The sequence below is a fragment of the Aotus nancymaae genome, unplaced genomic scaffold, assembly GCF_030222135.1.
Source record: "Aotus nancymaae isolate 86718 unplaced genomic scaffold, 86718_ANA_hifiasm-v0.15.2.pri h1tg000016l, whole genome shotgun sequence".
Classification (NCBI taxonomy): Eukaryota; Metazoa; Chordata; class Mammalia; order Primates; family Aotidae; genus Aotus; species Aotus nancymaae.
In genome coordinates this window covers 76,263,443-76,281,747 of record NW_026988428.1, presented here as the reverse complement: position 1 = coordinate 76,281,747, position 18,305 = coordinate 76,263,443, and the positions used below count along the sequence as shown (strand labels likewise).

The following is an 18,305-nucleotide window of genomic DNA, read 5'->3' as shown; positions in this document are numbered from 1 at the left end:
GGTTTGGCTAGTGGAGCGGGATGCAGGAAGATCGGCTAGCAGCTGTTTGAGCAAAAGATGATGGCATTTTGGAGCAGAGAGGAGATGGTGGGGTTGGAGAACAATGGATATTTAAAGGCTGTATACAGGTTTGATAAATCCTCATGACTGATTTAACATGGAGGATGAAAGCCAGGCATGTGTCAGGGATTCCCAATTTCTGGCTTGACAGGTAGCAAAGTGGCAGAACCATTAACACAGCTAGAAAACACTGGAGGAGCGGCAAATATGTGGAAGGGAAGAGGTCATGTTCAGAAGGCAGTAGCTGTGGTAGGAACCAGGACCTAAACTCAGAAGTCTGGTCCAGAGCTCACTCTTACCACCCTCCCGTGCCATCCCTAGTGTGGGTTTTGGGGGATTCCGTTTTGATTTTGTTTTTGTTTTTATCGAGATGAGGCCTTCTTATGTTGCCCAGGCTGGTCTCGAACCCCTGAGCTCAAGTGATTCTCCCACCCCAGCCTCCCAAAGTGCCAATGTACTATTAGCACTTTGGGAGGCTTCCCCCAAGTGTGTTGATACTACATTGGCACTATGCTATCCCCAGTATGATGAACGGAAATATCACTAATGTGCTCGTAACATTTTCAATTCGCTCAAGCCAATTTATTTTGTCTCCTGCAGAGTCTACGCACTTCAAAGGATGTCTCTTCTGTGGGTAATTCGTTTTGAGCCTCAACTTAGCCATATCTCCCAGTGAACATGAAAACTTTAGCACGTGGATTTCTCCCTAGTACTTACTTTTCTCTCCATCTTCTTCCTCTCACCTCTTTCTTTCCTGCAGGCTCCACATCAGCAAGTCTCATAGACTCTGTTGCCAAAATTCATCTGGACTCCTACTACTTCTCCTCCTTTCCTGTCACTACCATCAGAGTTCAAAATGGATTTTATTGTTGTTTGATTTCCCACCAGAATGCAGGCGTTACCAGAGCAGTGGCTAGAGCACATCTGTGCTGTGCACTAATGCAATTCCCACTGCCTAGCACAGAACAGAAATTCAGAAACACTTGCCCAATGGATGAATGAGTGGTTGGTAGATCAGTCTCCTGTGAGTGTGCTTAGCATGAATAAATCCCCAGAGCCTATTTATTTACTAATCAGATGGGTCACAGGGAGTTTCTGAATCTGAAAAAAAAAAAGAGAGAGAGAGAGAGAGAGAGAAACCGAGAGAGGAGTGTCATAATTTAACAAGGCTGTGGCCACTCCCATGATGGACACCAACCCATAGGCGGTGGCTAGGAGCAGCTCAGCGGGGCTGGGGTGGGAGTGTGGCAGAAAAGCCAACGTTCCTACCAAACCCACCATTTGACCCCCTGAGTCCCTAGGTCCATTAGATATAATAGATTTTCTGTCTAGTGCTCTCGAAAAATCTGGTGTCTCAGACTGAGAACTAAACTGAAGAGGACAAATGATGTTCTATAATGCAAATAAAATGTATAACGAATGGGTTTAACCTGGAGTCAACATAAGCAGGAAATTCGAATGTTATGTTATAATGCTTATGTAGAAAGCCACGGGGGCTGGGGTTTCAAGGTCAGTTCACACTATGGGCCAGGTAATAAAGGAAAAGGCAGCTTTGAGTCATTTCCTGGTTTTCTGGTTTCCTTGTATTCCCTTCATACAAGCGTTTTTTTTAAATGTATACACAATTTTTTTTTTTTTTTAGACAGAGTCTTACTTCCTCACTCAGGCTGCAGTGCAGTGGCACAATTTCAGCTCACTGCAACCTCTGCCTCCCAGGCTGAAGAGATTCTCCTGCCTCAGTCTCCTGAGTAGCTGGAATTACAGGCGTGTGCTAATTCTTTTGTATTTTTAGTAAAGACAGAGTTTCTCCATGTTGGCCAGGCTGGTCTCAAACTCCTGGCCTCAAGTGATTCACCTGCCTCACCCTTCCTAAGTGCTGGGATCACGGGCATGAGCCATTGCACCCAGCGCTAAATGTATACACAATTTTTTAAAAAATTACTAGAAATCGAGGTGTTTATAAAGTCCCTTGGCAATGCCGATACCAAGGCCACAGTGAAATAATGAGTGTAATACACAGCGGCTTCCAGCTACACTGAAACTAGAAGCATGTGAATTTCATAGAGGAAGTTTGATATCTAAATGTTTAAAATAAATAAAACATTCACTGCTATCCTGGACATTTCTCATGCTTGATGATAGCCCAACATCTTGTAATCATCTTTTCCAATGATTGGCAAATGTCCCCCATTTTAAGTTCATCTCCTTGAAGTAGAAACCAGAAACTCACTCTCCACCTTCCCTTGCACCTGGGTCCCGGACACATGACTTGGTCTCTGCCAAACAGACACAGTCACACCAGAGCTTAGTTCAGATGCGGGTCGTGCAAAGAAGTGGACACAGCCATTGGCAGAGGTGTCCTGCTTAAGGGGCAGCAGCAGCAAAGGCTGTGACGTCCAGGCCTGTGCTAGGCGTGCGGTATGAGGTGCCCGAGCCTGCAACAGCAGCAGCAGGGTTTCTGCTGGAGAGGTGATCTCACAGCATGGTGTGGGTGTTGCTCCTGGTTGCATTGCCCTTGAGCCTGACTTTTACTTTCTTGGAGATTCTGTGAGCTTCCTAACATGCTTTAATAAATTCCTTCTCTGCTTAACTAGAAGAGGTTCTGGTGTTTGTATCTAAGAACCCTAACAGTTGCTAAAGGAAAACAACTACACTTCTCTGATCTGTTGGGTTTTTTGTTTGTTTGTTTGTTTGAGATGGAGAATCGTTCTGTCGCCCAGGCTGGAGTGCAGTGGCTCAATCTCAGCTCACTACAACCTCTGCCTTCTGGGTTCAAGCGATTCTCCTTTCTCAGCTTCCCGAGTAGCTGGGATTACAGGTGTCCATCGCCCCCACCCCACCCCGCTTAATTTTTGTGTTTTTAGTAGAGACGGGGTTTCACAATTTTGGCCAGACTGGTCTCGGACTCCTGACCTCAGGTGATCCATCCACCTCAGCCTCCCAAGGTGCTAGGACTACAGGCGTGAGCCACTGTCCCTGGCCTGATCCTTTTTTTTTTTTTTTTTGAGATGAGATCTCACTCTGTTGCTCAGGCTGATCTCAAACTCCTGGGCTTAAGTGATCTTCCCACCTCAGCCTCCCGATCATATATCATGAAAACCTGCTCACCAAACTGTCCCTCTGTGGTGGTCCTTCGTGCAGTCTGGTGAGCCTGTGCGTTTCCTTACTGCATCTTTCTACCGCTTTCCTAAACCAACTCAGCTCAGCCTTCCCGTGCACCCTCTCCCACTGTCACTCTCAGCCTATGACTTGCTTCCTATTTCAGTGAAAAAATGAAAAAAACTTCCACATGTTTCCACCGCCCGTCTTATCACCTGTCTGCCTTCCCTCTTGTTCTGGAAGGTGTGCTGTCAATGCCCCTGCCAAATGCAGTCAACCCTCCGCGTGAGCACCTGGGCTCAATCTCACCCCTTCTTACTTTCTCAAGGACATTCCTCTGAAGTCCCTGTGCTCTCTCCTGCTCCATGAATGTTTCTCTCTCCACTGGATGATTCTCACAATATCTATACATGCTCTAATTTCTTCCCATCTTAAAACATATTTCTGATGACCCCACATCCCTCTAGTGCCACTGCCCACTTCTCTGTTTCCTTGACAGCAAACTCTTTGTAGACATTGTCTGTGTAGGCTGCCTCCAATTCCTGTTTCTTGAATCCACTTGAGTAAGTCTTTCGCCCAAAACATTTCCATGGAAACCTTCCTTTAGGACCCTCGTGCTGCTAAACCCAATGGTCAATTCCCATTCTTCATCTTACTTGATTCCTTAGCAGCATCCAACTGTCTCTTCCTTGAAAAATCCTTTTCACTTGGGTCTCAATACACCGGATACTCCTGGTTTTTCTCCTGGCTCGCTGGCCGCCCCTTCTGTCTTCCTAGCCAGTTCTTCCTCATTCCCACCCACTTCCCACCCTAAATGTCAGAGTACCCAGGGCTGAATCCTTGGACCTAGTCTCTGTATTCCCTATCTCCACTCATCTCTTAGTGGCCACATCCAGTCTCATGAGTTTTAATGCCACCGGCTTGCTCAGGATCCCCAAATGGATATCTCCCTTCTAAGTCCTTCCTTGGGTCAAAGACTCACATATTCAGCTGCCTACTGGGATATGTCAGGAATCTCTACAACTGAACTCCTGACTCCACTCCTCCCCAATGTGTTTCTCCCACTGTCTTCCCCACATCAGGAAATAGCCATGTCATCTTTCTAAATTACTCAAGCCAGAACTCCTCTCTTAAACCTCCCACACCCAATCTGTCAACAAATCCTGCAGGTCTGCTTTCATCATATATCTGGAATCTGGCTACTTTTCTCCACTCCCAGCTACCAACATTTCTGACCTAGTTTGTGGCAGGAGCCTCTTAACTAGTCTTCTTGCCTCCATTCTTACCTCTCAACAGTTGGTTCTCAACATAGCAGCAAAGGGGTCCTTTGACAACATAAGTCAGCTGGGCATGGTGGCTCACACCTATAATCCTAGCACTTTGGGAGGCCAAGGCGGGTGGATCACTTGAGGCCAGGAGTTCAAGTCCAGCCTGGCCAACATGGCAAAACTCCGTCTCTACCAAAAATACAAAGAATTAGCCAGGCATGGTGACATGCACCTGTAATCCCAGCTACTCGGGAGGCCCAGAAAGGAGAATTGCTTGAACCCATGAGGTGGAGGTTGCAGTGAGCCAAGATCACACCACTGCACTCTAGCCTGGGTGACAGAGTGAGACTCTATCTCAAAAATAAATAAATAAACAAACAAACAAACAAGCTGGATGCGGTAGCTTACACCTGTAATCCCAGCACTTTGGGAGGCCCAGACTGGCAGATCATGTGGTCAGGAGTTCGAGTCCATCCTGGCCAACATGGTGAAACCCCACCTCTACTAAAAATACAAAAATTAGCTGGGCATGATGGTGCGTGCCTGAAATCCCAGCTACTCAGGAGGCTGAGGCAGGAGAATTGCTTGAACCAGGGAGGCAGAAGTTGCAGTGAGCTGAGATCATGCCACTGCACTCCAGCCTGGGCAATAGATCGAGACTCCACCTCAAAAATCAATAAATAAATAACCACAGAATTGAGTTCCTTTTAGCCCTTCATAGTATCATCCATCATAACAAACACCACAGAAACTCAGCACTTCTCTGGGGTGTGTGCTCAAATTCAGAGTCAAAGTTTAGATAAGATTATGTTCTATTTGATTGGACTATAAAGAAATCTAGGAGTTATGTAAATGAATCAAGGATTGAAGTATAGGGTGAATTTGAGCAGAAAGAAGTTGGAATCAGGAAACAGCTTGAAGGTCATTGTAGGTGTTAGGAGATAAAAGCCTAGATGGTTGTGGGAGCAGTGGAATGGATCAAAACGGAGGGGAGAGACATTTCATGGGAAGGAAATACTTTGGTAAAAGTATATTAGAGTGGCCAGGCATGGTAGTTCATGCCTATAATCCCAGCACTTTGGAGGCCAACACAGGTGGATCGCTTGAGCCCAGGAGTTCAAGACCAGCCTGGGCACCATGGCGAAACCCCATCTCTACTAAAAATACAAAAATTGGCTGGGCGTGGGGGTGAGCACTTGTGATCCCAGCTGCTCAGGAGGCTGAGGTGGGAGGATCATGGTGGGAGGTTGAGAGTACTGTGAGCAGTGGTGGCACCAGTGCACTCCAGCCCACATGATAGAGGGAGAGCCTGTCTCAAAAAAGGAAAAGAAAAAAGAAAAGCATATCAGAGAAGTAAGAAAAAGGACAATTTAGAGATGATGATGATATTTCCAGGTAGACAACTGGGAGACTGATGTTGCCTTTGATAGAAGAGTTGTGAAACTGGGCCAGTTTTACAGAGAAATTTAGCTTCAGAGGTTCTAAGAAGCAGTGCCAGCATATCCATGAGAATAAACATTGCTTGTTCAGTCAACAAATGCTATTGGGCATCTCCTGTGGCAGGAGCTGGAGAGACGCCGTGGGAGATTTAACAATGTCTGTGATACGGTTTCTGTCCTTAAGAGCCTTGGGGTAGGCACATACATATTTAATAAAGGGTATCAAGTGCTAAATTTACATAAGAGACACACAGATTGCTCTTAGACATTCAGATTAGAATGTCTGCATCTGGCTGGAGTCAAGTACAGCACGTCAGTGAGAGGAATGGGATAGTATGAATGCAGCTAGGGCTTTTGCTTTTGTGCACTCTTCCTGCAACCTTTTTCAGTCGGTCAATGATTTCATTTGTTTTCGTTTTATATGATACCCACCAAATTCAACTTGACCCCAAAGAATCCTTTAGAGCTGGTTTCATCCATACCAACATCCAACCCACGACAGCTGAGACCCTGGAAACGTACGTGCTCAGTGAAGGGCTGTGTGATGAGGTCAGGGGAATGGCAGCCTGGGTCTGAGGCTCAGCGAAACTTGAACTTTAAGACTGGAGGAGAAAAGAAGCTGTCAAGGAAACTAAATAGGAAAGGCTGGTGTCACAGAATTCAAGAGAAATGGTGCTTTAATAATCAGGTATTCAGCAAAGTCAAAAGTTACAGAGAGGTTAGAAAGAATGAAAATTAAACAACTGATAGTGTTTACTATGCAAAACCTCAGAGGACAATGTTAAAATCAAATCGACCACAGACAAAGTATTATGATTTTGAAGACATTTATAATACCCAACGTGTTATTCCTACTCATACCTATCTACTCACCCACATGCCTCCAGCACTTTTAGCACGTAACTACTAGACTGCAATTGAGTACACACCCCCAACAGGAAGAAATTTGACAAGCAGGGTCAGTGGTAGTTTCGATGGAATGACCCCAAGAAGTTTCATTTTTTGAGGTTTTAAAATCAGATCTGGATAGGCCTGTTGGACCAGTAATTTCTTCCTTCACGTCTGTGTGGTCTCTACGGATATCCTCGGTTCTAGTGCATCTGCAGTTAGCAAAAGGTCCTTATAAATCATGTCCTTACACTTCAGGTGTTTTGTTTACAAGAATCTTGCCATGTTTGGGAGATTTGGAGGACCATCGCAAAGTATCGTTCTGTACATAGGTTTCTGTTTTGTTTTGTTTGAGACAGAGTTTCGCTCTGTCAGCCAGGCTGGAGTGCAGTGGTGCAATCTCAGCTCACTGCAACCTCCGTCTCCTGAGTTCAAGTGATTCTCCTACCTCAGTCTCCAGAGGAGCTGGGATTACAGGTGTGTGGCCACCATACCCAGCTAATTTCTGTATTTTTATTAGAGATGGGGTTTCACCATGTTTGCCAGGCTGGTCTCGAACTCCTGACCTCAGTTGATCCACCCACTTCAGCCTCCCAAAATGCTAGGATTACAGGCGTGAGCCACCATGCCAGCCTGTACATAGGTTTGATTAGAGCAAAGTTCTATAACTTTCAAATCACACCCACATCATCGTTTATTATAAATACTAACTTGCAAAACTATGTTTTAATTTCTGATTGACTAACCTACTGGCATAAGATTGCTCTTTCTAGTTGGCTAGACTGTTACTGCCAGGAGATTTTTTTTTTTTTTTTAGACAGATTCTGGCTCTGTTGTCCAGGCTGGTTGGAGTGCAGTGGCGCAATCACAGTTCATTACAACCTCGACCTTCTGCGCTTAAGCGATCCTCCCACCTCAGCCTCCCAAGTAGATGGGACTACAGGTGTGCAACACCACGCTCAGTTTGTTTAAAATTTTTTTGTACAGATGATGTCTCACCATGTTGCTCAGGCTGGTCTCTAACTCCTGGACTCAAGCAACCCACCTACCTCAGCCTCCCAAGGTGCTGGGATTGGCCAGACACGTGGGCTCACACCTATAATCCCAGCACTTTGGGAGGCTAAAGTGGGCAGATCACCTGAAGCCAGAAGTTCGAGACCCCCCTGGCCAACATGGCGAAACCCCGTCTCTGCTGAAAATACAAATGTTAGCCAGGCATGGTGGCGGGCACCTGTAATCCCAGCTACTTGGGAGTCTGAGGTAGGAGAATTGCTTGAACCCGGAAGGCAGAGGTTGCAGTGAGCCGAGATCATGCCACTGCACTCCAGCCTGGGTGACAAGAGTGAAACTCCATCTCAAAAAAAAAAAAGAAAGAAAGAAAAGAGCATAATTATAACTTTGGAGTCAGGCTGCCAGAATTCAAATTCTGGGGCGCCTCATGCTGACAATGCAACCTCTCAAATTCCTTACTTTGTCTAATAATATAAGGTAATTGTAGTGTGCAAACCATAAGATTTTTGCAAGGTCAATGAAATGATACAGGTCAAATTGTAATTAGAACAGTATCTAGTGAGTTCCCAATAAGTCTTAGCTATTATTATTGTTAAATACCCCCTATGTATGTTCAATATTATTGAAATGTCATTTTATTTAAGCAGTGAGAAAAATACTGTTTTTAAATAATATTTTGAGAGTGCAGTTTTAATGCAAAGTAAGGGCAGAAACAAATGTCTGCTTATCAACCAGGGAGCCCTAGAAAAAGAAGTTTCACCTAAAAGAAAGATTTTTAGACATCACCCCTACCCCAAACTGCATCTACACAAAAAAAGCTTCTCCCAGTTACAATTATTTTGGTGAATTTGGCAACCATATTCACACAAATGCTGGAGGAAGCCAGGATCTGGCTGCTCCTGTGTGTAAGGGAGGCAGAGGCCTTGGCTGTGACCCATGGCTAAAGCTTAGGGCAAATCAGGTCACAGGCCTGCCTGTCCTCCCACCTCTGGGGTTATAGTGTAAATACAAAATTAGATTAAGCATTATTTTCTGCAGATATAGCTTCGTATAGACAGTCCCTATGTGTGCAGGCAAATACCATATCGCAGGGCCTTCTCTCCACAACCCAGTACTAATGCTAGTCAGGTGTGGGGGTGCCGAGGACCCCTAATGTGCATTCCTGGCCCCTGGATGGATCTTGCTTCATCAGCACGATTTCCCCTCTCCTAACAACTCTCTGGTTGCTAAGAGATTGTTTTCAGATCTAAGGGCTCACTCTTTGTCCTATTCCAGACCACAGCAGGGTTTACTTTTCCTCTTATGAGTTTGCCAGGAGCAAAAAGTAACATCCCAACCTCCTGTCAACTCAACAAGAGATTTATTGCAATTAACTAAAAGGACACTTGTTACTACAGGAATACCATATGCTTCAGCAAAGATAGGATCCCAGCTTGCGGCTGGCCTCTGCAAACAGTCAGGGGCCTGCCAACACAGCCTTTTTTGGTTGTACAGTCATTAACAGTGCAGCCTCCAGACCCAGGAATGTTTCCAAGGTGCAGCTGGCACTCAGATAGTGAGGTCATCTCCACAGCAGTCATTCCCAACTGGCTGCAGCAACCACAATAGGCTTTTTGTTTGGATTGCTGGACCCCCTACTCAATGGTCGCCCTCCTTTCCTTTTTTACCAACAGCATCTTAATACTACCAGGGGCTACGTTGTTCTTAGCTAAAAATACATTTCCCAGCCTACCTTGCATGGTCAAGATCGGTGACTTGCAAGGTTAAGTCCCCCAGAGATTTACGGGAAAGTTTTGCTTTCCTGATATACATGCTGCCCTTCACCCTCCCTGTCCACCTCTCTTCAGTGTTTGGATTTTGTGAAGGCTAATTTGGCTGATTCTAGGTTTCCTTTCAATTCCTTCCCAAGTTATAATTACGTTCAAAGGTTCTGAGACTGCTGGAAGTCTGATTTCAAGGCAATAAGGGAATTCCTGTGTATGCATTGAATACTTTTAAAAAATTGATTCATATAGTTTGATCTGAATATTCTAAGTGAAAATGATTAAACGTCTGCCCTTTTTCAAAGTTACAACTTCATACCCAAGGAAACATAGAACTAGGAAATTAATTACAGAAAGATCAAAAAGTTTGAGGAATGAGCAATTTATTTCAATAAAGGGAAAGCATTAATTTTGCTACAGTGGGGAAAAAATGAACTCAAGAGTTGCTACATTTGTCTGTATCCCCATTTATCTCTGCACAATGTCTTTATCTCAGTATCTCAATTCACTCTAAAGTATTGCCTGAGAAATATACCACGTCGGCTGATAGCTTGACATATCTGATTTAGGGAGACTTCCACAACACTCCTCTCTTTTTTCTCCCAGTAAATACTTTTGATTTTGACACTTGCCATATTGGAAATGACAGGTGCCCAAGGGAAGTGCCTCAAAGCAGTTAGGATCCGAATGTTTGCTAAGGATTATGTTTTTAATGGAGCAGAATGTAGTTTTACTGAATCCTTAAAATGCAGAACCCAGTGAATCTCCTTTATTGTGAAGCAAAACCACCCAAATGATTGCAAACCCGAGAAGCACTTAAACATTTAGTACAAACATATTTATTTCTCAAATTCTGACATTTTTGTGAAGTACATTTAACATCTAAATATCCCTCTTCCTTATTCCCTTTTACAACATACATTTCAACCTTTTCATTTATAGAATGAAGACCTTAAGGAAAAGCCTTACTCACATCCCCATAAAAGAAATAAATAAATATTTGTTTCTAGAATCAATCTAACTGAAATTGACTAAATCTTGGTAGAGGCTCCAATCTTACTCACACATAAAGGGATGGATGATGTTTTGTTATCAACACATTCTCATTAAGATAGCTAAACAGTCAATTAAATTATTCAAATGCATTTCTTAAGTTCCTACTATGTGCAAAGTATTGTTCCAAAGTAGATACTCTTCCTTAGATATAAAGTGGGCCACTGAAATCATAACTTCAAAGTATAGAAATTTTGATACGTCCAAAATATCCTAATGACAAGAAAAGTTTGCTGCTGCTGTTGCTGCTGCTTCCAGAAGTGCCCAGTTTATTTCTAGGGAATAGCTTAGGCATTGGAAGAATATAATTTAAACTTAAGCATTAATAAAAGATAGGGAATGGTTATACCTTTATCCCACAACACAACTAACAATGTGAAGTGTATCCCGGTGACCTAAAATGCTAGCATCTGGCCAGGTGATGTGGCTCACGCCTGTAATCCCAGCACTTTGGGAGGCCAAGGTGGGCAGATCACATAAGGCCAGGAGTTCAACATCAACTTGGCCAATATGGCGAAAACCCATCTCTACTAAAAATACAAAAAATTAGCTGGGTGTGCTGGTGCACATCTGTAAACCCAGCAACTCAGGAGGCTGAAGCAGGAGAATGGCTTGAACCCGGGAGTCAGAGGTTGCAGTGAACGAAGATCAATCCACTGCACTCCAGCCTGGGTGACAGAATGAGACTCTGTCTCAAAAAAAAAAAAATGCTAGCATCTGGGTGAGGCAGTCAAGGAGATGACATCAGCTTGAAAATAAACCAATATACATTTCAAAATAAACCAGGATACAGACAATTGCAATTTATAGAAAAAATAAAAATATAGAAATATCACCTCCTCTCCCCAACCCCAGTACTGAAATTATACTTCCTCAGACATACTGCCATCATTGGGAAGGATGGGGGTAGATTAGGTACATTTATAGCATATTAAATAATTAAATAACAGAGGCACAGTTTTTGCATGTATGGTCCCAAAGACTTTTCTACTTATTTTTCAACATTACAGCTGTTAAGACTGGAAATTGAAGGAACTGTACATATTTTCACTGACAGTTTCTTACAGATCCCAAAGTGAAAATGCAACACATCACCACCATGTCATGCTATTCTGTCTGTCACCCATAAGACATAACTTCAGGCTTGAAGTTATAGGACATCAGGCTTGCAAGGTCTAAGTGCTTCCTTCACATATCTCTAAATTTTTATTTTTCCTGAACTAAATAGCTTCTTTTTCCAGGTCAAGTGTTATCTTCTGGCAAAATACATTCAGGATAAATATGCTTCCTCAGTTACACATCCCACAAGGCAAGCCTCCATTACAAGCTTAAACTCAGCTTCTGGCCTTGCTATTCAACATTCTCCACGCTTACTTAAAGGATCATTTAAAACACTAGAGGAAAAAAATCCCCCTGAAGAAGAGAGACATTCAAGGAAAGCAATGCTATTTCCAGCTCATGCCTTGCCTTAGAAACTCGAACTTAATCTCATCTCTTGCAAAGAGCCTCAGCAGTCTCCCATTTAGAAACTTGCTCTTATTATTTTCTAAATGTGGTGATTTAATAAAATTAAATGCAAAAAATAAACAATAATTAAATTACAAACTTAAAATAAATTAAAAAATACATGGACTGGCGCTTTTCAGAGAAGGTAATAATAGAGAAAGCTCAGTTTCAGGAACTTCACATTCCTTTCTGTACCAGTTTCTACAATAAGTGGGAAACACTGCCCTCTCATGGGTTTATAGTGTTACATCCCTTAGTTCATATGGTGAGACACTGCCCCAGGATGCACATGCGCGTGCACACACACACAATCAATCTCTCTCTGGCTCCTGGGACACAGTCTGCCTTTACTTTGTGAAAGCTCATTGAGGGGATTGGAAGTTAGCATTTGTTGCAGTGGTTTTCAAACCTTAGTGTGCCGCAGAAGCACCTAGAGAAATTGTTTAAACTCAGGTTGCTGGGCCCCACATTCAGAGTTTCTGATTCCATAAATTGGGGGGTTGTGTCCAAGAATTTGCTTTTTAACAAATAAAACCTTTAAAGACAGGCACTTGCCTCTTTAAAGTGCTGGGTGATGTTAATTTGCCATTCCAGGGACTACACTATGTGAACCAGCACTATGCTAGGCACTTTGGCTCATTTAATGTCTCACAACAGGGTGAGGTTTTATCATCTTTGTTTTATACAGTCTCAGAGAGATCAGCTGGCTATGCTCACACAGTAGTGACAAACCCTGTCTCAAACCCAGGACGGTCTAACTCAAAACTCATCACTCTCTTCTGAACACAATGATGTTGGGAAATGAAGTTATCAGTCGCTCCATCTATCTGGGCCTCAGCTGCTTCACCTGAGGGAGCAGGACTTAGATGATGGTTTGGCAGGCTTCCCCTCTGAGTACTTGGAGGACTGGACTGGGAGCCACTCAGGAAAGGCCCACTCCATACCCAGGCTGCATCTGGGAGTGGGTGAGCTGAGAGGAAAGCAAAGAGGAACAGGGTCCTCTCTGGGTCCTGAACCGTCCTACAACGTTCAGAGAAGGGCTGATTTGTTCTGAATTCTGGAGTTCTTTGTATCAGAAACTCTAGCTATCAAGTGCCTGTCTTTAAAAAGCAAGTGCCTCCTCTCACAGGCATTTTGAGGACTTCAAAGACTAGTAGGACTTGGCGAGGACCCAGTGGGTGGCACCCTCTCCAGTCTCAGCTCAAGCCACCAGGGCAGGGTCAGGGACCCTGAAATAACTTTAAAACAGAAGTGCCTGTCCAGCTGTGTTTAAACAGAAAGGTTTTGATAAAAGAAAAACAGTTTAGGGGTCACATTCTTCCACTAGGATCACACAACTGAAAAGTCCGTAGCACTCAAGCCCAGGCAGCTGTCACGGTGATGAGAAAAGAAGGGTTGTGGGGACCCACCCACTTCAAAAACAGTTTTTCTCATCTTTTGCCTTCGGCTCCTAACCCAAGTTGGTGTTTTCCTAAGGGAGCTACAAAATCTGGAGCATCCCATGGGGATGATTTGCTGGCCTCGGTCATTAGGAGGAAAGGATGTTCTCAGAACAACAGCTCTGCACGTTGGTCAGCAGAGATCTTGAGGTCGTGGCCACGGCTGAACTTGGTGGAGAGCTGGACGCGGGACTCCAGCTGCTCGCTGAGTTCGTCCAGAGCCCCGGTGCAGGACTCCAGGCTCTCGGCCAGTTTTTGAATCTTGGCCTTCAGCACGGCCTGGCTAATCTTGGTGTTCCCTTCCGCCCGCCTGGGGATAAGGAAGCCACGTGAGCCAAAGAAGACGATGAAGTAGACAGAATTGTATAGGGCGATGGAGGCGTTCCTCCCGCACTGCAGCAGCTGGCGGTCCCCGCAGCCCTGCCAGCGGCAGAAGAACTCAAGGCAGCTCAGGATCTCGCGCATCTGGTCCTGGCAGCTGGCCGCGATCTCCTGCACCCTCCGCAGCTCCCGGGAGTTGCAGAAGATCAGCGAGAGGTCGGACGTGATGGTGACGGCCCCTCCGGCTGTGGCCACCCCCAGCCCCACGGCCGACGCCACCAGCGAAGCTCCCAGGGTGACGGGGCTGAGCGAGAGTCCCACGATGGCGGTCAGGGCGCCCGCGGCGCTCAGCGAGCTGCCGGCCACGTTGGCTGCCAGGGAGCGTCTGCGCAGGCGCTCCAGGCGTCGGACCACCTCGCGCAGGCGCAGCACCTGGTCGTGCAGGAGGCCGCGGCGGTCCAGCAGTAAACCCTGGAAGCGCCTCAGAGCGTCGGGCCCCTGCGGCTCCCGGGCCGCCGGCCTCTCCATGCCCTGCGGGAACACAGACAAGCGATCAGCCTGGAGTCTCCGAGCCAGCCGCCGCTCCCGCCCCGCTTCCCGGGCGTCCGTGGGAAGTTGGCATGAGTTCAGCGGAGCATCCCCTGCAACGCTAGGGGAACGCGTCTGTCTGCAGTGGATCGTGGGTCAAGTTCTCAAAGAAGACCTGTTCCGGAATCCTGGTGGAGCCCCGCAAGTTCTCAGGACCTTATCTCTGTGTATGGAAACAGGAATGGTGCTATCATCTGCTTCTCTCCCAGGGAACGCTAACGATGGGTTTCGTCAGCTATGTGTTAAATAAGATTTAAACTGGGAGGGGCGTGGTATTAGAAGGCTTCTCCAATACTGAGGCCTTTGCTCTATTTAAGATAACACTTTGTAAGTGGTAGGTTGTACAGCTTGTAAAGCCCCTTCATTATATGAAAATTGGATCCTAGGAGTTTTGCAACATACTTTTCTCTTTCTCTAATAAATGAAAAAGACGTCACCAAAACCTCAAAAATCATATTTTCTACCAAGCAGAAGAAACCAATCTAAGTTAGATGCTTGCCTGAAGCAACTCTTCTTCTTGTGATTCTTCCAGGCTCTTTTCTTAGAATCAAACCTAAAATGAGGTTTGCACTCTTTCTTTATTCTAACTAGGGCTATTTATTCTAACTAGGGCTCCTTGGACCTTCAGAAACATCAATATTTGCTGAGTGCTTAATTTAAACTAAGTTACATTAAATTAATACCATTATGTCTCTTTATTATGAAAGTTTCCTTTAAAAAATCAGTAATGGTTGAATAAAGTGGCCAAAATTTTTGTTCAACAACTTGTACTAAGTTGAAACCAACTGAAGATGACTGACGAAGATATGAACAAGCTTGGTGGAAAATTACATTCATCCTAGTTGCCAAGACTCCCAGCTTCATATCCACTGTACTCTTCATTATTAGGTACTTCATAAAAGTGGCAAATGACCCATAGAAATAGAGCATTTCAAAGCTGTGAGCTATCAGGGCAGAAACCATTATTCTTGTCTGGAAGAATCACCTGCATCAGACATGTTCTAGAAGCAGCTGATCCTTCACAGAGCCCAGGCTAGAATCCTCATCTCCTGACTCATAGAACTTAATTTTGCTTCCATGCTTCCATAATCCAGTCCACCAGGGATAATTTTGCAGGTAAAAAGAGAAAAGGAGAAAAAGTCATCCCAAATATATGCCTCCGGGTTCCCCACTTACCATTCGCTTCTGGCTGCTGTTTCTGGATGAGTGTGCTTTATAGTTCTAGAGAACCAAAGTAAAATCTGAGGCCGTTTCTGGATGAGTGTGCTTTATAGTTCCAGAGAACCAATGGTTGCCCTGGGAAAGCCTTGTCTCATTCTGAGAATTTGCCATTTCCTGTCCTGACCCCTGCTGCCTTCATCCAGAAGGATGTGACATGGTGGAAAATGACCTGCCAGCGCAGCACATCCCGTATTTAGGAAATGAACATTGTGTGTTTGCTTTCCCCCAAACTCAGGAAGAGAACCGCAGGCTCTTCCCTAACTTGAAACAAGTGTGTTGTCATTCTCCCAGGGGGATACCCTGCCTTTCCTCTCCTGAGAATAGCTAATGACGCAATAGCGAAGGCCTTCAAACGCACCCCAGGCTGACCAATTATAGTGTTTCTTCAGGCCACCATTACAAAATCATATTTTAAAAGACAAGGGAGGGGGTGGAAGACGCTCATATCTGATATAGCCACTCATACTCCACTGCTGTATTTTTAAAAGCATTGTGTATCTGTGAGTGGCTGGAGCCTGTGATCCACTTGGCATGTAACGGGTACACTTTAGTCCTAAGAATGCAAGGCCACACCCACAGGAAGTGCTGCGTGCAGTTTTGGGCATCTCCAGCTGTGGAGAAGACATTGGAGGTCTCAGAAAGGGCACACTCCAGGCAACATGCGTCAGAAAAATCAGTGGGGACAGGCTGCAAGAGAAGCTAATTATACACTTTCAGCCGCAGCAGGGAATTGGCTTCCCAGGTTTTCATTTGAAGTAGCAATTGTAGCCCATGTGATAGGGAAATGAGTGGATTCTGTCTACAGGGTAGTGAGGCATGGGCTGAAGGGCAATTATTTTGATAATTCAGCAGGGAAAAGTGAGTGTAGCTTCTGTGGACTTGGTGCAGACCAGATCACATGGAACATAGATATCTCTGGGGCATTCAGAGGTGGTTGGAGCTCATCCTGGGAATTCAGTCCTACTACAAGGCCTCAGATCCATCCATCATCCTTCTAACACTCACCTGCAGATAAGAAGGGGCAAATTCGTTTCTCACTTGAATGAGGATTGTCTCAACTCTCTGGCTTACCTGGAAAGCCTTAGCAGCCATATCATTCTGGAACATGATTAAATCCTCCACCTTTATGACTGTACTTTGTATTTATCAACACAACAGCATTTGCTACTACTTACAATTATAGTCCTTTCAAGCTTGATTATTCTGGATTTGGTCCACTTCCAAAAATTCTTGTTACAACTCCTCAAAAGATAACTGTTACCTCAATCTAGATGCCTCCAGTGTCTCCTTTTGAAGTTAAAAGTAGAAGAATATCCTCCTCTGTCTCCATAGACATGGTCACTCCAAATGGGATGTGGGCCAGGGTAAACTGGGGAGATAGACAGGAGGGACCATACCCCTGATTCTTCAACTGACACATGTTCCTCTAACTTCCCTGGACATCATCTTGTATGTTTTGGGTTTAAAAAGGAACCAATTAAATATTTTATAGATGAGGAATATTGCTGGGATGCAGGGTCTTCTTCAGAGCATCGATACCATAGTTCAGAGGTAGGATGAAGAACCAGAAGGTAGAGGAGAATAGGCAGTCTGTATACTGACCTCAGCCCATATCTTGGAATTTGTTTTTCTCTGTGTTGAAAACCCATTTTCTTTGTATTTCCCTCTTTATGGAGACAAAAACAATTGAGTTATTTGACAGTTTGGGCTGAAGTTTTACTGCCCACAGAAACCTGGTACTTTGGCTGGTCATGGTGACCCATGCCTGTAATCCAAGCACTTTGGGAGGCAGAGGAAGGAGGATTGCTTGAAGTCAAGGGTTCAAGACCAGCCTGGTCAACACAGTAAGACCCCCATCTTTAAAAAAATTTTTAAATTGGCAAGGCATAGTGACTCATACCTGTAGTCCCAGTTATTCAGGAGGCTGAGGCAGGAGGATGACTTGCGCCCAGGAGGTCAAGGCTGCAGTGAGCTATAATGGTACCGCTGCAATGTGGCTTGAGTGATAAAGTGAGATCTCATCTTAAAAACAAAAGTGAAAAACCACAACTAGGCCGGGGGCCGTGGCTCATGCCTGTAATCCCAGCACTTTGGGAGGCCAAGGCTGGTGAATCACCTGAGGTCAGGAATTCGAGACCAGTCTGACTAACATGGTGAAACCCAGTATCTATTAAAAATACAAAAAAAAAAAAAAAGATTAGCTCAGTGTGGTGGTGTGCGCCTGTAGTCCCAGCTACTTGGGAGGCTGAGGCAGGAGGATCACTTGAACCTGGGAGGCAGAGGTTACAGTGAGCCAAGATTAAGCTTCTACACTCCAGCCTGGGCAACAGAGTAAGACTCTGTTTCCAAAAAAATCAAAACAAAACAAAAAACTGGCACTTCACCTTGTTTATAAGAACTGACACTTACACTTGAACTTAACAATTTCAACTCAGCATTTGTTTACTTTTTTTTTTTAAGACAAAGTCTCAGTCTGTTGCCCAGACTATAGTGCAGTGGCATGATCTCAGTTCACTGCAAACTCCGCCTCCCGGGTTCAAACGATTCTCCTGCCTCAGCCTCCTGAGAAGCTGGGACTACGGGCACGCACCACCACACCTGGCTAATTTTTGTATTTTTGTAGAGACAGTGTTTTGCCATATTGACCAG

At 44.8% G+C, this 18,305-nt stretch overlaps 1 protein-coding gene across 2 annotated transcripts; it reads right to left on the bottom strand.

Moving 5' to 3' along the window:
- Window positions 1–10,344: 10,344 nt before the first annotated feature.
- Window positions 10,345–15,861, bottom strand: APOLD1 (apolipoprotein L domain containing 1). Of its 2 annotated transcripts, none has more exons than XM_064377690.1 (2): window positions 15,612–15,861; window positions 10,345–14,598 (listed from the first exon to the last, which is right to left on the bottom strand). In XM_064377690.1, the coding sequence occupies exon 2, from the start codon at window positions 14,373–14,375 to the stop codon at window positions 13,635–13,637; it is 741 nt and encodes a 246-aa protein (XP_064233760.1). In that variant the 5' UTR covers window positions 14,376–14,598; window positions 15,612–15,861; the 3' UTR covers window positions 10,345–13,634. The 2 variants fall into 2 exon arrangements, with proteins under 2 accessions (XP_064233760.1, XP_012303098.1); XM_012447675.2 differs by having other exon boundaries at window positions 10,345–14,378.
- Between the last annotated feature and the right edge of the window lie 2,444 nt (window positions 15,862–18,305).